The following is a 25,767-nucleotide window of genomic DNA, read 5'->3' on the forward strand; positions in this document are numbered from 1 at the left end:
CTGGAATTTTAAACTATTTTGAACAAACAACTTCAACCAGATCTATGCATATTTTAAATCTTGATTATCAGAAAACATTTGAAGTCTTCAATAGATGTAAAAATTTGAGATTGTATATTAACCTAATAAACAATACTTTGCTGTGAATAAGAATTATATTTCAGGCAGGGGAAATGATTTGTTCTTGACCAAATCATACTTCAAGACTTTGCCATTGTGCTTTCTGTTAAAGTGCCTCAAAGCTATTTGATACCCATCTACCAAGTGCACACTTATCTGAAGTGAACAACTTGATATTTCAGAAACTTGACATTTCAGGTATTACGAAGGGGTAATGAGCATGTGGGTTTGGAAATTGGCAAGAGTAGGGTTAAATAAGGAAAATAAATTGACAAGAACTGATTCTTACCTTCCACCTTCTGTATTTTTTCTGCTATCGGAAAGGGCAGGCAGCTAAATTGCTTTGAGATTAGGCTGGCTTTTCAAATATGTTTGTGCTTGTAAATAATTTTCAACAGTTCCACTTGCTCCTCAACCAGGAACCAGACAATTATCTGTTTGGTATGACTTGTAACTTGAGAGTAAAGCAAGCTAATCACAAGACCAAAGGTAACACACCGGGGAGTTACATTTCTGACATCTAATGTTCACATTGTCAGACATTACCACCTGTTCCATCTGAACAACTCATTCCCAGAAATTATCTAGTCCTGTTACTTGGTGAGTGGAACTAATTGGATGAAATGTTATGAGCCTATACACTGCTAGGTCTCTATGATTTTTCATTGGTAAAATAATTAAAGGTACAGTAGACAGTCTCTTGTTTTCTATTATGGGAGAATGTCATCAATCATTAAATTTATTCATTACTTATGCATAATTATTGAACTAATTCTGGAGATATTTTTAATTTTTTTAATAAACGTACATATAAAAAATTTCCATACACAACAATCTTTCTCACCACCACCCCCCCACCCCCCCCCCCACCCCCGACTCCCTTCAGTATAAATCCATACCCTGTCAGAGCTTACAGTTGGGTTAAAAAGAGAAAATCCTCATTGGAGAGATTTTTTCATAACACATTATTATCTTCATTCTTGTTATTTTGGGCCCCTATATAATTCAAATATGGTTGCCATATTTTTATATATCATATTTGTTCTTTAGATTGTATGCAACTATTCATCTGTCTTCCATCGTGCTATCAGTGGAAGGGAGTGAGATTTTCAAGTAATTGCAATGCATTTCTAAGCCACAGCTAAAGCTATTTTAACAAATGAAATTTGGAATTTAATTAGTTTATTACTTATTTCAATAAAGTTGCCCAGAAGTTAAAGCTCTGGGTCATCCACGAAGACCACCCCTATAATTCTTGTTAGCATTTCAGTAATAACTTGCTTGAAAGATCTCACATTCACACATGACCACGCAGCATGTATAAACATCCTATTTCTGTTCCACATCTAAAACATCTGCTATTTCTGATTTTGATTTATTTAGTTTCTGCGGTGTAAGGTATAATTAATGTAAAATATTATATTGTACTAATCCATATCTTTCTCTTTGGCTTGGCTTCGCGGACGAAGATTTATGGAGGGGGTAAATGTCAACGTCAGCTGCAGGCTCGTTTGTGGCTGACAAGTCCGATGGGGGACAGGCAGACACGGTTGCAGGGGAAAATTGGTTGGTTGGGGTTGGGTGTTGGGTTTTTCCTCCTTTGTCTTTTGTCAGTAAGGTGGGCTCTGCGGTCTTCTTCAAAGGAGGTTGCTGCCCGCCGAACTGTGAGGCGCCAAGATGCACGGTTTGAGGTGATATCAGCCCACTGGCGGTGGTCAATGTGGCAGGCACCAAGAGATTTCTTTAGGCAGTCCTTGTACCTCTTCTTTGGTGCACCTCTGTCACGGTGGCCAGTGGAGAGCTCGCCATATAACACGATCTTGGGAAGGCGATGGTCCTCCATTCTGGAGACGTGACCCACCCAGCGCAGCTGGATCTTCAGCAGCGTGGACACGATGCTCTCGACCTCTGCCATCTCGAGTACTTCGACGTTAGGGATGAAGGAGCTCCAATTAATGTTGAGGATGGAGCGGAGACAACGCTGGTGGAAGCGTTCTAGGAGCCGTAGGTGATGCCGGTAGAGGACCCATGATTCGGAGCCGAACAGGAGTGTGGGTATGACAACGGCTCTGTATACGCTTATCTTTGTGAGGTTTTTCAGTTGGTTGTTTTTTCAGACTCTTTTGTGTAGTCTTCCAAAGGCGCTATTTGCCTTGGCGAGTCTGTTGTCTATCTCGTTGTCGATCCTTGCAACTGATGAAATGGTGCAGCTGAGATAGGTAAACTGGTTGACCGTTTTGAGTTTTGTGTGCCCGATGGAGATGTGGGGGGGCTGGTAGTCATGGTGGGGAGCTGGCTGATGGAGGACCTCAGTTTTCTTCAGGCTGACTTCCAGGCCAAACATTTTGGCAGTTTCCGCAAAACAGGACGTCAAGCGCTGAAGAGCTGGCTCTGAATGGGCAACTAAAGCGGCATCGTTTGCAAAGAGTAGTACGCGGACAAGTTTCTCTTGTGTCTTGGTGTGAGCTTGCAGGCGCCTCAGATTGAAGAGACTGCCATCTGTGCGGTACTGGATGTAAACAGCGTCTTCATTGTTGAGGTCTTTCATGGCTTGGTTCAGCATCATGCTGAAGATGATTGAAAAGGGGGTTGGTGCGAGAACGCAGCCTTGCTTCACGCCATTGTTAATGGAGAAGGGTTCAGAGAGCTCATTGCTGTATCTGACCCGACCTTGTTGGCTTTCGTGCAGTTAGATAACCAAGTTGAGGAACTTTGGGGGGCATCCGATGCCATATATCGCATTTATAATTGACATCATGCTATCCAAATACCATCAGACCAGCATCTTTCCATGATTGCAACTATGAAATCTGAATCCCATCTCTCTCGATCTCTGTAAACCTGATTTTGCACTTACATTTTGGAGAGCAAAGTACATCTTGGTTATTAATTTAGGTGTGTTCCTAAGCCAAATTGTTTGTTCCATCTCACTAATTTCAGTTGGGGCCAAGTTTGGTCCCCATCTTTCTCTTAAGAACAACCTTAACTGAGGAAAGCAATGAATGTCCCATTAGCTGAACATTCAAAAGGCATGAACTCCTTCCATATAACAATAGTAGGTGGTTAATGCAGCTCAGCACATCATGCAAACCTCTGAAACCATCTCAAGCTACTAAGGAAAACCAGCTAACATACTGTAACGCCCACCCCAATCTGGATGGGGAAAAGGTTCAAGAGTGGAAAATTGCACAACATCAGGCTTAAAGACAGTTTCTTCCCCTCAGCCACATAGCTCCTGAATGAACCTTATGACAAGGTCTCATGCCATCCTTGAATGCTGGTTGATATTTTCACTGTAATACAATGCTCTAATTTTGCTCTGGCTCTCCTACTTTGTAAAGTTGTTTTCATGTTAGAGGTAATTTTCTGGATAGCTCCCAGAAAAACCTTGCTCACTGTTGCATGTATAATGTCACCTGCCTCTTTTTTGTTCATACTTTGAAGAAGGACTCAGGTCCAAAACACTAGTTATATATCTTTACCTCCTATGGAGGTTGCGGGACCTTATGAGTTCCTCCAGCATTTTTGTGTTTTTAAACCACCATCAGAGCACCTGCAGACTTTTGTTTTTCACTACATGCAACATTCTAAAGTCCTAATTTCTCTCTGATTACCATTTATTTTCCATTCAAATCAACTTTTATTTCTTTCATGACATTTTCATATTTTTATCCCGATTTATCATTTTCGACGATTTGGGAACAACTTTGTCAAAATTCAATAAACTATACGGAAGGAAAGAGAGCAAAGAAATTCATCGTCAACAAAAGTACCATGCAGTTCATCAGTAAAATGGCATCCAGGAAAATAATAACTAATGCGTTATAATCAAGAATGACTGTCCTGATCTGAACGAAATGGTAAATGTTATTACATCATGGAGAGAAATAATTGTTTACTGTAGCAATGCTAATAATATAATAATTTATCGATTTGAGCAACTCCCTGCTCTCTTTCCACAAACTTTTCATTTTCAACTATACAATTTAATTTTGAAAGTTATCAAATTTATTTTTATCTTCCCTTACAGATCATGAGCACTTTGCAAAAAGTTCCCATTTCATATTGTTTCTTCAATTATCTTAATTCTGCACCTTAGAACATGACAGTAAAGAAACAGGCCCTTAGGTAAATCTATTCTGTGCCAAACTATTTATTTTGTCTATTCCCATCAAACTACACCTAGACCTTTGTACTCCAAACCCCTCCCATCCATGTAACTATCTAATCATCTCTTAAATGTCAAAATCAAACCAGCATTCACCACCACTGCTGGCAGCTCGTTCTACACTCTCTCCACGCTCTGAGTGGAGAAGTTCTTCTAATCTTCCAATTAACCATTTTACCAATCACCCTTAAACCATGTTCTCATGTTCTCTTGGTCTTATCTCACCCAACCTCAGTGAAAAAGCCTGTTTGCATTAATCCTAACTATATCCCTCAATTTTGTATATCTCAATCAAATTTACCCTAATTTCCTGATGCTCCAGGGAATAAAATCCTTACCTATTCAACTTATCCCTATAACTCAGCTCCTCAAGTCCTGGCAACATCCTTGTAAATTTTCTATGCACTCTCAGTCTTGTTGAAATCTTGCCTGGAGGTAGATGACTATAACTGCACACAAAATTCCAAATTTGGTCTCATCAATATCTTGTACAATTTCAATATAATGTCCTGACTCCTCCTCATAATACTTTGATTTATGAAGGCTAATGCTCCAAAAGCTTTCTTTACAACTGTTTTGAACTGTTATGCCACTTTCAAGGAATGATGTATTCTGTTTGGTCTCTCTGTTCTGCCACACTCTGCAGTTCCCTACAATTTACCATGTAACTCACTTGTTCACATTAAATCCTACCTGCCATTCTGCAACCTATTTTTTCCATGTTGTCCAGATCCTGTTCCAATGCTTGAGAGCCTTCGTCACTGTCCATTTACCCCATCCCCCTCCACCATCCCCATTCTGGGTGCCAGCCACAAATTGGCTGATCCAATTTACCACATTATCATCCGCATCCATGGATATGGATGACAAACAACAAAGGATCCAGTACTGATCCCTGAAGCACAACATTAGTCACAGGCCTTATGATTACAAATCCTGCTAATATAATTTTCTCCCTACTTGATCTTATGAAAATACATAATTCTGAAGACTTTTATTAAATCTTCCCTCAACAATTTCTATTCTATTCTAAAATTGAATTTATTGAGATGCAAAAGGATACATTTTCTTTAAACAAGAATAAAATGATATTTATCAAAAACCGGGTAAATCTAGTGAGATCAGTTGTGAACGGAAACCATGCTGGTACAAATTTAATGACTGAGGATTTAATGCACAATGACGGATGTCAGAGAAGTGCTTGAGTTGTAAGAAATTAACAAATGATTTTTAAGGCAAAGACATCTACTTAAAATCCAAATCTACTGATGCTACAAAAAGAAATAAAAACAAGGAACTAAAACATCGGCCAGTCACAGAGCGCTACCTGATGTGCTGAGCGTTGTGAGTGCTTTGTTTTTATAACTCTTGGGTAATACACTTTGGTTTGTGGCCCTCTACTTCAAGTTTTTTTCTTGGAAATGAATTGGAAGCTGATGTTTCCAGCTGTGATATGCCATCCACACCAAAATATTCTACGCAAGTCCTGCAGCTAATTGAGTAGTTTGACAGACTATTAATCAATGCTTAATTAAGGTCATTCCACCCATTTGCCCAACAGTGCTTGCTGAAGGCTGCCTAGGAATTAGAAATGCTGCTTTAATATTACAAAGATCTGTCAACATGAGTTTTTCTTTTCTCTCCATTTCCCTTACAAGCACAAGATTTGTTTGAGAAGACCTAAGCCACATTTCCGAAGTAATCGACTTAAAACAATGGATTGTATTGTCAAACCACTGAGTGGCAGCTTCAGGACCAAATGCCTGCGTCGATTTTTGAAGTTGAACTGCATGTGCCATCCCATTCACTCATTTCCCATTCATCTGGCTACTCCAACTCCAAATTAAGCTTTGCTGTGTCACGGAGCTCTTCTGGAACCTTGCACTGAGACAGTCTCCATGACTATTAATCAAAACAACTTAATATTTTAATCTTATTTTGATTGAAGGAGGTCTTAGCTGAGTGATGCCCTGGGAAGGAACAGAATCTCTCACAAATGCATTTCCGAAACACCTATTGGTATGCCATACCAAGAACTTGATGCCAAATTTATGCTGCCCTCCTCAAACAGCTAATTGCTTCACAATGCCCTAGAAACAATTATAATTCTCCTCTCCTACATTGCAATCAGGAGTACCACATTTATAATACAAATAAGTCAGTTCACACGAGACAATCTTAATATAGCATAACACAATTCTCTAGTTTTCAATTACATCTGGGCACTCTCCAACTGGATGGCATTAACATCAGCTTCTCTGGTTACTATCCATTCTCCCTCCCTTCCCTTTCTGTCTTCTTTCCTCCAGCCTTCCCTCTCCTTTCACAGAGCGATCTCTATTTCCCCTGCTTGTTGGTGTGCCCTCCCTCCCTTATCCACCTTTTACCTCCTGCCATTGGAACCGTGCTCCTTCCCTTTTCACCACCACTCCCTTACTATTTTGTTCAGGGGTCTGCTACCAGTTTGTCATACCTTGATGAAGGGCTCAAGCCTGAAACATTGGTTATGTATCTTTGGTATAAAAAGTACCCTGTCCAGCTGAGTTTCTCCAGTATTGTGTTTTTACTTCAATCACAGTGTCTGCAGACTTTCGCGTTTTATTTCAATTACCACATGTCTTTTTGATGTTTGTATATTCTCTCATTTGTTAGTTCCATTTACAAAAATTGCATATCATCAACCTATGTAGATAATAATCATGAGATGTTAGCAGTTCATGGAGGTAGGTAACCCATTTAACCATACAGGTAAATGAATAAAGTTTACATTTTAAAAATACTAGCTCAATTAGCCAAATGGTTGATCTGGTTACTTTGCCTCATTCATCCCACATAGCAAAGTAATGTCTGATCTCCTCAGGTCCACCCCTGCATATTTTAGAAGGGGGTGATTCCAGCGGATTGCCCTCAAAGTTTAAAGAAGAGCAGCTGTGGCCCCACTCAAGGTTGACCAGGTGTCCAAACTCTACGGGCAGGCTCCTTAGGTTATTATTACCCAGCCAGAGTGTGCGCAGGCTTGTGAGACTGCAGATGGAGTCAGGAAGGTTTTCCAATGCATTAAAGCAAAGGAGCAGAGATTCCAAACATTCCAGGTTGCAAATACTGTGGGGGATGAACTTTATCTTGTTGTCGCAGGCATCCAGAAATGTCAAGCAGCGGAGCTGACACACTTCAACAGGGAGCTCCAGGAAGTTATTATTGGCCAAGTGTAGGTTTTGCAACTTTTGTAGCTTCTCCATCTCAGTGGGCAGGCAGCTCAGGTTGTTGTTACTAAGGGTCAGGGTTTCCAGATTTTGCAGAGCCCCAATCTCGGGTGGAATCTCCCGCAGTTTATTGGTGTCCAAATTCAGCACAGTAAGGCCACTCAACTGACCAATTTCTCGAGGAACAGTTGCCATCCTATAATTCAAGCAACTTTCCCGTTTCGGGCTCATCTCCAGCACCTGGAGCTCCCTCAGGTCAAATATCTCCCGGGGAACAGATTGCAGCTCTTTGCCCTTTAGCTTTAATTTCTTCTTGCCATTGTTCCAGGAATCAACCTCGATCCTGTACTTCCAAAGGTTTTCCACTTTGCCACTGGCAGAATAAAGTGAGGGGTTGATCTGAAATGATTTTTGTGGGTGCAGGGACATTTTGGCAATCCTTTTACATTTTTAGAAATGTAAATCGATTTAATTTTTTAAATAAAATAAGCAGCCACTTTCAAATTCAATATACCATGGCATTACTGTTCTGAACAAAGTGTTTCAATATTCTGAGACACATTTGTTCTGAAGAAATGCCTTGCTGAGGATCACACACATCACGATGGAGGTCACACACTTTCTAAAATGTTATTGTTAAAATGCCTGCAGCCTGATGTTGGATTTTCCAGTGCTAAAAATGTTTCTCAGAGATGCGTCAGAAAATCCAGGCCTTAAACCTGTGGAAGGATAAATCTGGCACAGTTCAGTCACTCCATTCACTTCAATGGTGAAGATTCATCCTGAGAATGAGAGGAAGTTCATGTAAATTGGCATTTTTTGATTTTTTTGGTCAACAAATACATTTTCATAAGAACATTAGTAGGAACAGGAGTGGGACATTCAACCATGTTAACCAGCTTTGCTTGATCTACTTCAACAGCATATTTTTGTACATTTCCCCTACTCCTTGAATCCCTTGATGTACAAAAATCACTATTTTAAATAAGCTCAAAGCTGAGTTTCGACAGCATTCCTAAAAAGAGAATTCCAATTCATCACTCTATGTATGATTAAATATTTATTCATGCTAGTCCAAAATGGCCAATGCATTATTCTGATATTGTTACCTCTGGTTCAAGAGTTTTCAGTGAGTTTGCAATGGCAGTCAAGTGTAAAAAATTCCAAGGGTTTTTACAGATATATTAAGAGTAAAAAGGGACAAAATTGGTATTCTTGAAGATGAGTGTGGTCATTTATGCATTCAAAAACAGATGGGAAGATCTTAACTGGATTTCTTGCATCTCTATTTACTCGTGAAATGGATACAAAGTCGATACAAGAAAGGCAAAAGAATAGTGAGGAGGTGCTTGCTGTTTTGAGGCAAATGGGGTGGATAAATCCCCAAGGTCTGACAAGATATTCCCTCGGGCCTTGAGGAAGGCTAGTGCAAAAACTGCAGGGCTCCTCCAGAGGTTTTTAAATTGTCCTTAGTCATGGGTGAAGCACCAGAATATTGGAGGTTAACTAATGTTGTTCCATTACTCAAAGCTCCAAGAATAATCTGGGAAATTATAGACACGTGAGCCTGACATCAGTAGTGGGGTAAGGTATTCTGAGACCAGATATACAAGTACTTATAATTGATTAGGGAGATTAGCTCTGATTGTCATTTCATTCGTTAAGTGCAATAGTACTTGTTCCAAACCTCATCTGGCACCTTCCCCAACTCTTTCTGCATAACAATGAAGACAGAGTAAGAGTTGTTTTCTACACTTGTGTGAAATTCATCAATTTTATCATCTCTGCCACAACTTCTAATCTGACCTCAAATTCATATAGATTCTCTCTTAACACTTATTTTTCTGGATTTCTGTCTCCATCTCATGCCACAAACTTGCCACCAATATCTACCACAAATTCCGACAGCTGCATTGACTATACCTTCTCCTGCCCTATATCCTACAAGGCAGAGATTAATAGATTCTTATTTAGCCAGGTCGTCTAAGATTATGGGGAGTAGGCCAGGCAGTGGGGCTGAGAAGGAAAATAGATCAGGTGGGGCAGACTTGATGGGCTGAATAGCTGAATAGCCTATATCTGCTCCTATATCTTATGGTCGTAAGGATGTCATCCCTTTTTCTCAATTTCTATTCTCTTCTGTGATTAATCTTAAAATGACTATTTCAGCTCTAAGATGTCAAAATGTTCTATGTTATCCAGAAATGTCCCTTCCTCTCTGCTGCAGTTGATGGAACACTCCTTGCGCATCGGCAATCAACCACCAACCCTGAACTCCCTTCCTGAAGGCTAAAGTCTCTTTAGTGCTATCACACCCCTCCACCCTCTGCCAGCCTCAACATTCAATATATCATCCTTAGCCATTGCTACCAGGTCCAAAGGAATCCCATCACCAGTCACATCTCCTCCTGACTCCTTTCTGTAGAAGCCATTCCCTACATGAACCCCTAGTATAGTCATCAGTTCCCACATACAACCACCACCTTCCCGCCCCCCTCCCCCACAAATCCCCCAGCAATTTCTCTTCCAACCTTTTCCATCACCACTATTCAGGGACTTAAACAGTCCTACCAGTTAAGGTAGTATTGGTATTCGATGCTCATGACATGACTTCCTTTACATTAACAAGACCAAACACAGACTAGACAACTGTTTTGCAGAGCATCTGACCACTATTTAAAACAGTGACTTTGAACTTCCGAGTTGTTTTCAACCCAATAGCATGAACATTGAATTTTCCAAATTGCAGGCGACTCAAACCAACTGTGTTTCTTTCACCCAGGTTCTCTTTCCCTTTGTTCATCTTTTCCCACTCCTTCCCAATGAGTTACCAAGATTGGCTGCACACTCACCACTGGTTCTCTGTCCATCACCCTTCTCTTCCAGCTTCTCTTCTTCCTTGGTTCACCTTCATCTTTCTCTCCTCCATCTGGTTCCACTTGTTCATCATCTCTCGTATTTCCACCCTTCAGCCTTTGACTTAACACACCCCATTTCCACTCCTTCATAGACCTATTTATCCTTCATTCCCCACTTCATTTAATTTCACCTAATACCAACCAGTCTCACCCCTCCTTCTCATTTATATATTCTAGATACCTTCCCTCAACATTTTCTCTTTCTTGATGCAGGACCATAACCTGAAACATCAGGCATCTAGTTGCTTACCTGACATTACTAGGCTTGCTAAGTTCCTCCAGCAGTTTATTTTCTATTTTCCTCCTTCTTTTGGCCAATATGCTTATAAAAGCATTTAATTTTGCTTTTTAAATTATCCTCAGACTGTTAAACCATTTCATTAATAGAATGTAGTCCTTCTGGGTTTGGTAAATTTGGGTCATGACATAACCACCTGGACCAGGGTTTCCCAAACATTTTTATTTCAACTCACATGCTACTTTAAGTAATCCCCATGCCATAAGTGCTCTGTGATTGGTAAGGGATTAGTTAAGGTGGTATGTGAGTGGGAAAAAAGGTTGAGAATCATTGATCTAGACCAGGGGTGTCAAACTCAAATTCACAGAGGGCCAAAATTAAAAACTTGGACTAAGTCATGGGCTAAACTAAATATTTATTGAAAATTTTCAACAACATCTGGATGTTTTCTCTTCTTTCAACATATGTAATGTTAAACTTTTTCTTATTAAAATAAATGTTTAATAATAGTTTTGGTTAAACTCTTTCCAGAAGAAGCATTAACAAATGAGAAATAAAATATCCAATAAATAATATTTCTCTATAGCCTTTAAGCTTTTAAATGTATTTTTTGTTTCACAAGCCAACAAGTCAAAAAAATAACAACTTGATTCAATGAAAATCCAATCTTTCAACTATGAACAGTCCAAAGTGAACCAAAGAAAATATTAATCCACGCTTAGCTTGCTACACTGTGATTTACTCTGATGCACCTGGGTCTAAACCAGATACTTGGCATCTCTTCTTGCATGCAAGTTCATCAAACTCTGGGGTCAGAGTTTGCCTCCCACCTGTCTTGAAAGGTCCTGTTTTCTGTCTTTCGTTTGGCCATTTTTTGTAAGGGGTTTATTACATGTGAGTTAGGCGACAGGTCGCAGATGCTAATGAATGTAAAGAGAGGAGGTGGGGGCGATTAGCGGGCTGACGGGCCGGCGCCAACGCATTTGCAAAGCATTCTGGGATTTGTAGTATTAGCTGTGCATGCGCTATACTGGCGGGGGGGCCAGCGGGCCAGCTCTGATACATATTTGATATGATCTTGCGGGCCAAATATAATTATATCACGGGCCAAATTTGGCCCGCGGGCCTGAGTTTGACATGTGTGCTCTAGACCCAATTGTTACTGAAATATTTTGCTTGAGAAAAATTGTCATTGGCGCATTTCCTTTGGAGTTTTGAATTAGTACGCATAACAAGATAGTTATGTACAATTAAAACAGTAGTTTTCAACCTTTTTCTTTCCACTCACATACCACCTTAAGTAATTCCTTACTAATCACAGAGCACCTATGGCATAGGAATCACTGTGAGTGGAAAGGGAAAAAAAAAGTTTGGGAAACCCTGGTCCAGACCAAATGCAACTTTTATATCAGGAGTGGGCAACTTTTAAAAAAAAACTCACATTCCACCTTAAGTATTCCCTATGCCACAAATGGCCTGTGATTAGTAAGGGATTACTTAAGGTGGAATGTGAGTGGAAAGAATAGGTTTGACAACCAGGGTACCTCATTGACTCGTTATGTGCACGGTTTCCTAACTCCAAAAGGAAATGGGCCAATGACATTTTTTCTCAAGCAAAATATTTCAGTAACAATCAAGTCCAGAGCAGTTGTTCTCAACCTCCCCTTCCCATTCACACCCCTCCTTAAGCTATTCCTTACGAATCACAGAGCACTGACTGCCTAGGGATTACTTAAAGTGGTAGGCGAGTGGAAAGAAAAAGGTTGAGGACCACTGGTCTAGAGCATTGGTTCTCAACCTTCCCACTCACCTACCAATTTAAGCAATCCCTTACTAATCACAAAGCACTTATGACTGTTTAAGGTAGAATGTGAGGTTTTATTTTAAAAATAAATTGCCCACCATTGTTTTATTCTGCTGAGGGTCATTCGAGGACAGACGGATCTGCATTCACATATTAGTGATCAAGAAGGGCTTTGCAATGCATTACTAGTGACGAGTTAGTATTTTTAGTGAATGTTTGCACATGATTTAAATATAACATCCACAGTTCCCAGGGTAACCCTGAACACTACTGAATCCAGTACACTATTCAATGTTTCATTATGATCAAAAGATGTGAAACATACTCAAACAAGAATCATTCATACAAACCACCCTCCTCCCCATCCAAGCCCCCCCCCACCTCGCACCCCCCACCTCGCACCCCCCACCCTCCCCCCCCTCCCCATCCAAGCCCCCCCCCACCTCGCACCCCCCACCTCGCACCCCCCACCCTCCCCCCCCTCCCCATCCAAGCCCCCCCCCACCTCGCACCCCCCACCTCGCACCCCCCACCCTCCCCCCCCTCCCCATCCAAGCCCCCCCCTCCCCATCCAAGCCCCCCCTCCCCATCCAAGCCCCCCCTCCCCATCCAAGCCCCCCCTCCCCATCCAAGCCCCCCCTCCCCATCCAAGCCCCCCCTCCCCATCCAAGCCCCCCCTCCCCATCCAAGCCCCCCCTCCCCATCCAAGCCCCCCCTCCCCATCCAAGCCCCCCCTCCCCATCCAAGCCCCCCCTCCCCATCCAAGCCCCCCCTCCCCATCCAAGCCCCCCCTCCCCATCCAAGCCCCCCCTCCCCATCCAAGCCCCCCCTCCCCATCCAAGCCCCCCCTCCCCATCCAAGCCCCCCCTCCCCATCCAAGCCCCCCCTCCCCATCCAAGCCCCCCCTCCCCATCCAAGCCCCCCCTCCCCATCCAAGCCCCCCCTCCCCATCCAAGCCCCCCCTCCCCATCCAAGCCCCCCCTCCCCATCCAAGCCCCCCCTCCCCATCCAAGCCCCCCCTCCCCATCCAAGCCCCCCCTCCCCATCCAAGCCCCCCCTCCCCATCCAAGCCCCCCCTCCCCATCCAAGCCCCCCCTCCCCATCCAAGCCCCCCCTCCCCATCCAAGCCCCCCCTCCCCATCCAAGCCCCCCCTCCCCATCCAAGCCCCCCCTCCCCATCCAAGCCCCCCCTCCCCATCCAAGCCCCCCCTCCCCATCCAAGCCCCCCCTCCCCATCCAAGCCCCCCCTCCCCATCCAAGCCCCCCCTCCCCATCCAAGCCCCCCCTCCCCATCCAAGCCCCCCCTCCCCATCCAAGCCCCCCCTCCCCATCCAAGCCCCCCCTCCCCATCCAAGCCCCCCCTCCCCATCCAAGCCCCCCCTCCCCATCCAAGCCCCCCCTCCCCATCCAAGCCCCCCCTCCCCATCCAAGCCCCCCCTCCCCATCCAAGCCCCCCCTCCCCATCCAAGCCCCCCCTCCCCATCCAAGCCCCCCCTCCCCATCCAAGCCCCCCCTCCCCATCCAAGCCCCCCCTCCCCATCCAAGCCCCCCCTCCCCATCCAAGCCCCCCCTCCCCATCCAAGCCCCCCCTCCCCATCCAAGCCCCCCCTCCCCATCCAAGCCCCCCCTCCCCATCCAAGCCCCCCCTCCCCATCCAAGCCCCCCCTCCCCATCCAAGCCCCCCCTCCCCATCCAAGCCCCCCCTCCCCATCCAAGCCCCCCCTCCCCATCCAAGCCCCCCCTCCCCATCCAAGCCCCCCCTCCCCATCCAAGCCCCCCCTCCCCATCCAAGCCCCCCCTCCCCATCCAAGCCCCCCCTCCCCATCCAAGCCCCCCCTCCCCATCCAAGCCCCCCCTCCCCATCCAAGCCCCCCCTCCCCATCCAAGCCCCCCCTCCCCATCCAAGCCCCCCCTCCCCATCCAAGCCCCCCCTCCCCATCCAAGCCCCCCCTCCCCATCCAAGCCCCCCCTCCCCATCCAAGCCCCCCCTCCCCATCCAAGCCCCCCCTCCCCATCCAAGCCCCCCCTCCCCATCCAAGCCCCCCCTCCCCCTCCAAGCCCCCCCCCCTCCCCGCCCCCCCCCTCCCCCCCTCCCCCCCTCCCCCCTCCCCCCCCTCCCCCCCCTCCCCCCCCCTCCCCATCCAAGCCCCCCCCTCCCCCCCCTCCCCATCCAAGCCCCCCCCTCCCCCCCCTCCCCATCCAAGCCCCCCCCTCCCCCCCCTCCCCATCCAAGCCCCCCCACCCCCCCCTCCCCCCCTCCCCATCCCAGCCCCCCCACCCCCCCCTCCCCACCCCAGCCCCCCCCACCCCCCTCCCCACCCCAGCCCCCCCCACCCCCCCTCCCCACCCCAGCCCCCCCACCCCCCCTCCCCACCCCAGCCCCCCCCACCCCCCCTCCCCACCCCAGCCCCCCCCACCCCCCCTCCCCACCCCAGCCCCCCCCACCCCCCCTCCCCAGCCCCCCCCACCCCCCCTCCCCACCCCAGCCCCCCCCACCCCCCCTCCCCACCCCAGCCCCCCCCACCCCCCCTCCCCCCCTCCCCACCCCCCCCTCCTCCATCCAAGCCCCTCCCCCACCACACACACACGCCGACGCTAACTCGAGCGTGCCGAGAACCTGCTCACCCGCCAGCTCGCCTGGTGGCTGGGGCGCCCTGTGACGTCACGCCGCACGGCCCTCGGAGATTGGAGGAGGCGTCGGTCAGAGGCGGATGACGAAAGACGCCGCGATGGCCCACGGCGAGTCGCGCCGGTTGCCATGGCGCTGAGCACAGACAGAGCCCGGAAACCCCCCGCCACGCCACCCTGCGCACTTCCGGTGGTCCATTGACTGGTGAAACGTCGGGAATGAACCCTGAAATTATTTGTTTATTCGGAAACTCCAATAATAAGCGATGCTGGTTCTATCTCCCCGGTGAGTGGGGAGTTGGATCCTTCTAAGTGTTGCCAAGCCAACGCAAAATGAATCAAAGTTCTCGGGTGTCCAATTGCAACCCCCCCCCCCCGGAGATTGCAAGAAGAATGAAGAATAGACACGAATAATTATTGTCCTTCCCTATTTCCCTCGAATGGTGTCTTCCTGGGCTATTTCAGAGGTCAACAACATTGGGCATCTGAACTCATTCATGCCTAGGCCAAGGCAGGTGAGGAAGGAAGGCAAAACATCTGGTAAGGGGAACTAAGAAACCTCTCACATGTTATGGGTGAAGTGGAGGAGAGTAACTTGAATCCTTATGACCTTGGTGCAAATGAACGTCATTGGATTCACTGGAAATCAAAATGATACAAAATAAGCAGGGGGCCTTTTTCATCTTAGTTCAAAGATTCTAAATAAGCCATCAGCTTCCCATAATCACATAAAAGAAATCATAATTACATGATTGAGTCTTTAAGATGAGGAGAACAGCGTTGCGTTAGATCGTGCTGAACTTGTATGGCTCCATATGTTTCCCAACTGGACAATTTCTCCTGACACAGAGGGCTGGACAAGTAGCTCTGAGCAGACTTCATACATTCTGAGGCTCCACCTGCAAATAACATTTGAATAGCTCTCTGATGAGGGGGGGGGGGGGGGTGGAACGTTAGCCATTGCAGCTTTAGGAATTCCATCAATTCTTAATCCAACTGGGTCCCTAGTATTCCTGGAATGTATGCACATCTTCCTTAGTGAAGCAGAACCAAGTAATTTATTCAATTAGTCAGGAATTTCCTTGTTCCCCATTATGAATGCCCCAATTTTTGCTGCTGCAGAGAAGATTTTGCACTCAGCTTTGATGTTCCCCACAAGTTTATTCTTGTACACTATATCTTTTGTCTTTCACTGCTGCATTTGAAACTGCTGCCAGCCCTCAGGTTTTCTGCTTTTAGCAAATGTTTATGCCTCATCTATGGTTTTAATGTTATCACTGATTCCCCTATTAGCCATAGTTGAGCCACCTTCCCAGTTTTATTTTTATGACAAACAGGTGTTACGAGCCCAGAGGACCCCAAAACCCAGCAGCAACAGATATTCACCAAGACAAATGGTTACTTAAACAAAAATTGCTTTTAATTATCTTTAAACATGAAAACAGAATCACACTTTAACTTATCACTATTGACTTAACTAATCTAACTTAACCCCCTTCTAAGTCTAAGCGCACGTGTATGTTTGGAAAAATGCTTTGGTTCACAGTCCAATCTCACTTCTCAATCCTCCAATTTCACTGGTTGCAGGCAATTCTTATACTGTGCACAGAATTTAACATTTATAAAGTTCACCAGGCTTTGTTTGGTGCTTGAAAGGTAAATGGTTACCACTCAGTTTTCAGAGAGAGATTTGTTATTCCAGGACATCCACAACTGATTTAGTTCTATCAGCCACTTCAATATCTTGTTGACGAAACTTGCCTCTTCAGGGTTCTCCAGATGATAACCTCTTTCTTTCAGGTCATCACTTTTCCCAAGTGAAATATTAGACAGCCAGTCCTCTCCTCTTGCATGACCCACAAGGGCTTTGACCAGGCTGAACTAAGCACTCACAAACTGTCTTCCAAATGGGGTTTTCTAAATGGGGTTTTCCACAAGCTTGCCAGCTTGTCCTGTTCCAGTCCCAGCTGCTGTTGCTTGCTGTAATACTGTAAAAGTGATCTCTCTCTTGATCTCTCTCACACCGAGAGAAAGCCTGTTTTACTCTCTCTGCTTGCAAAACCACATGACTCTCTTAGAACAGCAAGTTCCCTTCCAGGCAGAAGGCGGCTCTGCCAAGCTCTTTCATCTGTTGCCTTTTTGTAAACAACAATCCATTAGTGAAGTCTCTTGGGCACTCTCCAAAGCTCTTGCAAAGGCTGTGAGACACCGACATGTCTTGCATTAGCAGAGCTCCAGTATTTTAAATAAGATCTGTTTTAAAATGTTTGTATATGACCTACTCTAACAAACCTTTCCCAAAATCATATCTATTTACACTGTCACACAGGAATGTACAATTTTTGAGGTTCCTCTTCACTATCTTTTAATATTTGCCATTGTTTATCTACATTCTGACGTATGGACACACAGGTTGTGGACAATACTCAGGAACAGAACCGTTGTGAATGCATTCACACAATTACGACTCAGAGATGTGATGCTTTCTCATCCTTTCTCTTAAGACACAGGGTTATAAGGGTGATGTCATGACGTGGGTGGGCTTATACCCAACACTCTCCCCCCCCCCCCATGAAGTAAATGTTGACTGGGCCTCTTCTAACTAATAAGATTACATTGGGCCCAGGACCACAAGTATCGGATGCAAGCCCACCCATGTCATGATGTCACCCTTCCCTGTGTCTCAGTAGCCAGGTGAGTCTAATAGAAGTAAAGGATGAGAAAGCATCAGATCTGAATCTTAATTGTGTGAGTGAATACAAAAGAGTGGTGAAGAGGAACGAAACCTACACATACTTCATGCATCAATTGTGAAAAGGAAAACAACAGAAGAAAGGTAGAAAACGACTACCTAACAACCCCAACAAGTTACCACCAAAAGATCAAGGCTAAAGCATGCCAAAATGGCGGAGGGAAAGTTTGGGGAATTCAACAAAGCAGAAGAAAGTTGGGATAATCACATAGAACAGTTTAACTACTACTGTGTAGCCCACAATATTGTGGAAGATCCAGTAAACTGCAAACGTGCTCTCTTCCTTAGTATTAATGGGCAGCAAAACATTCGACCTCCTTCAGACCTTACTAACCTAGGAGGATCCAGGGACAAGAGATTCAACGAATTATGCTCAAGTCTAAGGTACCATTTAAGCCCCAGATTTTTTTGTACCCCCTTGTTGATTGTTAATATAAGATCTGTTACTGAGAGGCGCATGAAGACACATTTGTCCTTTTGTAATCGTATATTAGCCTGTTGTAGTCTAGTTAAAAATCTTTTCAAGGTTTTGTAAGTGTTCACTATCATTTCGGCCCGTGATGATGGTATCATCTAGGTAACCCCCAACTGAGAGTCCATGTAGTAATTTGTCCAAAGGCCTGAGTGTATAAGTGAATAGTCCCAGATGGGTAATGATGGTCACATATTCCCTTGATTTTTTTTTTGTCCATTTCTACCTGTTGAGATGGTTGTGACAAATTTAGTTTGTGGGGTGTTTGGGAATTTTGAGTGATAGATTAATGGTGACTTTGTAATTGCCGCAAAAGCGAATATCACCGTTTGCTTTTCAACTTTCTTTTTTTTCTTTCTTCTTTGGCTTGGCTTCGCGGACGAAGATTTATGGAGGGGTATGTCCACGTCTGCTGCAGGTTTGTTGGTGACTGACAAGTCTGATGCGGGACAGGCAGGCACGGTTGCAGCGGTTGCAAGGGAAAATTGGTTGGTTGGGGTTGGGTATTGGGTTTTTCCTCCTTTGTCTTTTCATACTGGTACGATGAATATACAAATGAATATGGCAGAAAGGCAATGATTCTATGAAAGGAAACAAGGACCAGGAGAAACAGTAAGTGAATACCAGGCATTGTTGTGTAAACTGGAAGAGCACTGTCATTTCAAGCAGTTTCTAAATCAGGCACTTTGAGACAGATTAGTGGTGGGGCTGTCAAATCACCAAGCAAGGAAAAAATTGTTATCAATGGATGAATATGTTAAGCTGCAAATTGCATACAGAACTGCCTGCAGCTCTGAAATGGCAGATAAAAACTTGGATGTTGGTCACCAGACCTACTGGTCGGGAGGTCTTCCCTCCAACAATGCTTTCATTGTTGGAAATACAACCACCGACCAGAAAAAAATTTCTTCAAAAATTCTAAATGCAACGTTTGCAAAACAGAAGGATATAATAAAACTAAATGTCTGTTCCTACAGGTGGCCTGCAAATAAGCAGGCAGCTAAAGTCAAAACAATTGCAGAGAGAGGGAGAGGCAACCTAGCACAATGATGATAACTGCCCAGTGGCTGACCTTCAACTCCTGAAATTTCAGCTCCTGAGATATTATACATTCGAGAAATAAACGGAGGAAACACACCAATCTTTATACAGCTAAAAATAAACGGACTCCCCCTGAAGATAGAGTTAGACACAGGGGCAGAGGTGTCCCTAATGTCATAACATGTAAAGGAACACTTGCTACCATGCCTCCTGGTTAAAAACAACTGAAATAACTCTAAGATCTGTTACAGGAGACAGAATCAAAGTGTTTGGAAAATGTAGGGTCCAAGTACAATACAAACAACAGCAACCAAAAGCACTCTCTCTCTCTCTCTCTCTCTCTCTCTCTCTCTCTCTCTCTCTCTCTCTCTCCTCCCTCCCTCCCTCCATCTGTCTCTGTCTGTCTGTCTGTCTGTCTGTCTGTCTGTCTGTCTGTCTGTCTGTCTCTCTCTCTCTCTCTCTCTCTCTCTCTCTCTCTCTCTCTCTCTCTACATCATAGAAACCCAGGGACCAGCACTTTTTGGAAGAAACTGGCTACAACACATTCCCCTAGACTGGCTGGAAATTGGTTCTGTACTAAACGTAAACCACACAGACACCTCCCAGCCAGAATTCAACCAAATCCTCAACAGCCATGCAGTGGTTTTCCAACAAGAGTTGGGGAAAATCAAAGGTGTTCAAACCAAACTGCAATTCAAAGATAATGCAGAACCAAAATTTTTCAAAGTTAGAACAGTCCTATTTGCTATGAAAGGGAATATTAGAACCAATATTAGAACCAATACAATACAGCAATTGGGCAACATTCATTGTACCAGTATGAAAAGCAAACAGTGATATTCGCTTTTGCGGCGATTACAAAGTCACCATCAATCTATCACTCAAAATACCCAAACGCCCCACAAACTAGATTTGTCACAAGCATATCAACAGGTAGAAATGGACAAAAAAAAAATCAAGGGAATATGTGACCATCAATACCCATCTGGGACTATTCACTTATACACTCAGGCCTTACGGAACTTCAGCACCACCTGTGAGTTTTCAAGCAACAATGGACAAATTACTACATGGACTCTCATTTGGGTGTTACCTAAATGATACCATCATCACGGGCCGAAATGACAGTGAACACTTACAAAACCTTGAAAAGATTTTTAATTAGACTACAACAAGATAATATACGATTATGAAAGGACAAATGTGTCTTCATGCGCCTCTCAGTAACAGATCTTGTATTAACAATCAACAACAAGGGGGTACAAATGAATCCAGCATGAACAGAAGCCCATTCGCAAAGCCTCATAACCCACAAGAACCATTACTTAACCTGGGTATTGTCTATCTGCCATTGTCTCTAAACTTGCCCCTTATTTTCCACTGAGGTTAGGAGAGACAAGAAAAATAAGCCATGGGTTAGGATAAAAGGTGAGACATTTCAAGGGAACATTAGGGGGAACTTATTCGTGCAGAGAATGGTAAGTATGTTGAATAAGCTGCGAGCTGAAGTGGTGACTGAAAAATATTAAGGTAGATACAGAGATGAGAGCATATAGAGGTCTATGTCTGGGTGCTGGTCAATGGGACTAGGCAGAATAATAGTTTGGAATGGACTACACAGACGAACAGGCCTGTTTCTGTATTGTTCTATGGTTCTAAATTGAAAGCACTGGTGATGGACCCATGGAATGTTATCATATTGCAGTCATGACCCCCCCCCCCCACCAAGGAGATCTATAACCAGATGTTCTCCTATTAATTCTTCATAACATAAAACCAAATGTAAAATAGCCTTTTTCCAGTTAGTTCTGCATTCAAGAAATTCTTCTCCTTCAGCACCTCTGCCATTCTGTTTTGTATACGCAATAAGCAGACTAAAATCTCTTATTATGATTGCAATTTCCTTCAAACATACCCTTAATATTTTCAAATTCATGCTCTAATCAATTAACGGGTAAAATTTGGGGATTTATGGACTATTGTCTTCCTTCAAAGTTCTGATTTATTGTTAAGAGTACCTGACATCACATACAACCCTGAGATTCTTTTTTCTTCATCTAGACAGAATTTCTACTTATTGGTGGTGCAAAAAAACTGTACTCAAAAGATATTTATATAAAAATGAGAAATGTAAACAAACTGCAATGCAGGAAATAAATATTCAATAATAAATAATGAGGAAAGAGTGCTCAAATGAGTCTCTGTTATTTATGAGTCTGATGGTGGAAGGGTAGAAATTATTCCTGTCTTGGGTAAACTTATACCTCTCATTTTGTTCATTTTAGATTGGTCACAGTGTTTGAGCTACCGAAAGAAAATAGACACACACACCGAGAGCAGTTCAGTTTATACAAATGTTTATTACTAATTCAAAAGCTGATTTCACACTACAATATGCAAGCCCTTCCCAACTATACTTATCAACGCTTGGACTGGTCCCAACTGCCGAAGCGAGGCAACGACTGCACACTTGTAGTAGGTTGTCAGGGCGCTGGTAGCAGCTTCTCCACCTCCCCCGACCGGGACGTTGCTTGGACTCTGGCTGTTCTTCCTTCTTGACAAGGGATGTTCCCACCCCTCGGAGAATCTAAACTTCAGCAGCAGGACCACAGGCTTATATACCCCAAAAACAATTAATCATGCGCCTACTCCTTCTAATATTTGTCAGTCAAAATCAAAACTGAACATTACATTCTACAATTTAGAAGATTAATTATTATGGAACCAGGATGTTATAATTTCCTGGTTTATCTCGTAGATACAAAGACTTATTAAAACTTCTCGAGCAAGACAGGTTGTGACCAATTCGTCAATTTCAGAGTGTTGCATTTGACAACTGCTTTCCCTGGGCCTCACAGTGGAATTCCATTTCAAAGTGTATCTTCAGATAAGTCCCCATGGCTGAGTTTAATTACATCTGCTAGTTCTGAAAGTAAGGTGACCTGCGTGTGGACCCAGTGTCGTCAGTTCCACATAAGCAAAAAGCATCTGGGTACATGGTTTTAATCCTCCATTACATCCCACCCCTTGGTCACAATCTGTCATTTGCGAGGCCTAACCAGTATTTGAGTACAGAGGGAGCGAAAAAAGAGAAATCAAAACAACAATTACAAAGATAAGCAATGACGCGAGCCACCAACGGAGGATAGTGTGGCCCACCCCCCCAAATGTAGCAGTTAGCCATGAGAAAGGATTCCAACCAAGGCTCAAATTATCCTTGTTGGCCACAATACCCAGGTACTGGAGCTCACGAACAGATTTTGAAACATGCTGAACAATAACATATTTATATAAGCTGCACTTGAGGCTGGTGACCGAGGACTTCCTTGGTGTAATGCATCGGACCGTGTTTCCCACGGGTAACTCCCTTGGAACGTCCTCGACATTACAAATCCAATTGCTGGCATCAAAGCAGCTGTTAAGCCAGATCACCAGGAGTGTAAAATGGAGAACCTGGAACAAAGAAGCCTGACACATGTCACTCACGATACCATAAGCGTTCAGTGTTTAAACAGACTAAATCATCCTGTCCCTCAATAGCTACCCACTGAGTGTTACCCTGGGCAGGTGTCACTATTTCCCCTTTTACAGGAGGGCCACTACCTGGTGGTGCCACCCATACCTTTTGTCCAACATTCTCTAGTTCGGGAATGGGGGGCAATGACTGTTTTTCCTCTGGAATAGGCTGTAATTCAGAAGTGTGAAGAAGTCGGTGGAAAGGTGTACCTCCTTTTAAAGGGCGATGATTCAAATTGTCGACTGCCTGCTGCAGCACATGGCACCATCCCTTCTGGGTCCCCAGTGATGTTTCCAAACGAATTTGTTCCTTCAGTAAGCCGTTCATTTGTTCAACTAACCCGGCAGCCTGTGGGTAATAAGGAATATGGTGGACCCATAAAATACCGTTGTCATTTGCCCAATCACAGATTGCTTTCCTGGAGAAGTGCGAGCCATTATCAGAGTGAATCTCCTCTGGAGCATCATAACGATAAATCAAATGGTTTAGTCCTTGGATAGTGCTAGCTTGGTCAGCCGTCTTGGTGGGAAAAGTAAAAACCAGGCCCGAAAAGGTGTCAACCATTACTAGGATGTAATATTTACCCATACAGTCTAGCATGGGGCCTATGTAATCAATTTGCCAGACCGCAGCTGAGTGAGCACCCCGTTTTATTCGGCCATGTGGACCAGGTGGAATGGTATGGAACTTCACAAGCTGACATTCTGGGCATGTACGTACGACCATGCGGACATCATCCTGATGGACGGATAAAGCATGTGTACGGGACCACATAGCTGATCCCTTCTCCCCCAAATGACCACTCTGTTCATGTGCCCATCGAGCCAGGGGGACGGTATCAGCACAGCTGATAGTGGCAAGCTGATCTGCTACTGCATTATGTTGAGCCATGTTAGTCGCCATATTGGTATGGGCATCAACGTGATAAACGGTTATCTCACGATGGTGGGAAGCATCCCACAACAGCTGCCACAACTCTTTGCCCCATACTGGGCGGTCATGTATCATCCAGTTGTTCTTTTGCAAATCAGGCATCCATACCACAAGTCCATTAGCCAAAGCCCAGGACAGTAAACAGGCGAAGAGGGTGATCATGGGGATCTAGTGGTAAAGTGACTGCCTTCAACTCAGCATACTGACTGGAGCCACTATCCCCCTCCTCCGATAAGTGAGTTCCTGACCTGGGATGGTAAGCCACCTGTTCGTGTACGCGGCCCACCCCTTCAGGCCCTCTGGTCGCACGACTCTGAATATACCACTTCCATTTAACAATAGAAGACTGCTGAGCCCGCCTGATCTTTAGATTAGCGTCATTAGCCAGGACCCAGTTCATTATTGGAAGTGTAGGTCTCAATTGAACATCTGCATCGCCTGTCATTCTTTCAGTCTCTAGCAGGGCCCAGTAACAGGCTAGTAACTGTTGTTCAAAAACAGAATAACGAGTGGCAGCCTCGGGCATGGTACGTGACCAGAATCCCAGTGGGACTCGGCGACCCTCTTGTTTCTGCCAGAGGCTCCAGGAGGCCACATCATCAATATAATGGTGAATTGAGAGGGAAGGCGATACTGGAAGGTGGGTGAAGGTATACTGGCGCCCCTTCCAGGTAAAGGCGAACTGATCCTGTGAATCCTCAGCTATAAGAATACTGAAGAAGGCGTTAGCGAGATCAATGACAGCATACCATGTTCCTGAGTTCCCAGTAGCAATGTTTTCAATAAGGGTGACAATGTCCGGAACTGCTGAAGCAAGTGGTGGGGCATGTTTGTTCAAAAAACGATAATCAACTGTCATTCTCCAGGAGCCATCTGGCTTCTGGACCGGCCAAACAGGGCTATTAAAGGGCGACATTGCGGGCCTCACTACCCCTTCTTCTTGCAGAGCATCGATGGTGGCAGTAATCTCTTCCTGCCCCCCAGGGAGACGATATTGTGGAATGCACACTGGTTTCATGGGGGCTGGCACCATCACAGGATCCCACTTAACCTGACCCACTACTAGTTTTTTTGTAATAGTTCGAATTCCGAATTCAAATCCCCCTTGGCTAGTATTAAGGGCCATACCGGCCAACATATTAATACCCAGGATACACTCGTCAGTAGCAGCCACCAGGGCATGTAACCAGACAGGGGAAGGGCTATCACCCACCATGGCACAGACTTTTATTTCCTTTGCCAGGGTGACCGCTCCTCCCAACCCCTCTATTTGAAAGGCCGGTCCAGTCCAGAGGTCGGGATTACCAGGAATCACCGAGTGCTCTGCACCGGTGTCGACCAAAGCCAAGTATTGGCGATCATTACCCCCACCCCAGTGGATTGTTAACGGTATGTAGGGCCGCGGATCCCCGTGTGTGCGCCGTGTCTCGATGGAGTAGACACGGGAATCCTGCCCACACCTTGAGGCTTCAGAAGGGTTCGGGGGCTTCCAGGACCACATGCTATTGTTATCTTTAAGAGCCTGTTTAACCCATTGTTTTACCTCATCATGAGTAACTGGAGCAGGAGAAGCCAGCTCGATAGAAGCAGCAGTGGGAGCAGAAAGCACAGCTGGGCCAGGAGGACTCAGCAGCTGGGGATGATGTTCCCCTGCTTTTTGCCTAAATCAATCTCCAATGGCAGCCAGCTCTTTTACAGAGAAATCACGGATCATTGACTCCTTCCGACCCCTGTTCCCACTTTGACTCACAGGGTCCTCCACCCAGTCTAGGGGAGGAGGTGGAGGCCATCCAACAGAGGGAGTAGGCCATAGAGCACAAGCAGGGGTTTGGGTATTTTCCCCTGGGTCCACATGGGAAACCGGGGTATCTATCCCTTCCATCTCTACCCTTACATCATCCCCCCTTCTGTCTGTTTGGGAAATCTGCTGCCTTATAGGGCGGGCGTGAACAGCAGATGGAGAGGGTAGTATG

The 25,767-nt window shown here is 45.0% G+C and overlaps 1 protein-coding gene across 2 annotated transcripts; it reads right to left on the reverse strand.

Moving 5' to 3' along the window:
* Window positions 1-6,907: 6,907 nt before the first annotated feature.
* On the reverse strand, window positions 6,908-15,229 carry LOC138755743 (uncharacterized). 2 transcript variants are annotated; one of them, XM_069922249.1, is made up of 2 exons: window positions 15,077-15,229; window positions 6,908-8,273 (listed from the first exon to the last, which is right to left on the reverse strand). In XM_069922249.1, exon 2 carries the CDS (start codon window positions 7,918-7,920, stop codon window positions 7,108-7,110), a length of 813 nt encoding a protein of 270 aa, XP_069778350.1. In that variant the 5' UTR covers window positions 7,921-8,273; window positions 15,077-15,229; the 3' UTR covers window positions 6,908-7,107. The 2 variants fall into 2 exon arrangements, with proteins under 2 accessions (XP_069778350.1, XP_069778351.1); XM_069922250.1 differs by lacking the exon at window positions 15,077-15,229 and adding an exon at window positions 10,344-10,602.
* Window positions 15,230-25,767: the final 10,538 nt, after the last annotated feature.

Source organism: Narcine bancroftii, chromosome 2 (genome assembly GCF_036971445.1).
Source record: "Narcine bancroftii isolate sNarBan1 chromosome 2, sNarBan1.hap1, whole genome shotgun sequence".
NCBI lineage: Eukaryota > Metazoa > Chordata > Chondrichthyes > Torpediniformes > Narcinidae > Narcine > Narcine bancroftii.

What these genes read in the sequence shown, in the direction of transcription:
- LOC138755743 (XM_069922249.1), bottom strand. Translation starts at nt 7,920, where the DNA reads ATGTCCCTGCACCCACAAAAATCATTTCAGATCAACCCCTCACTTTAT.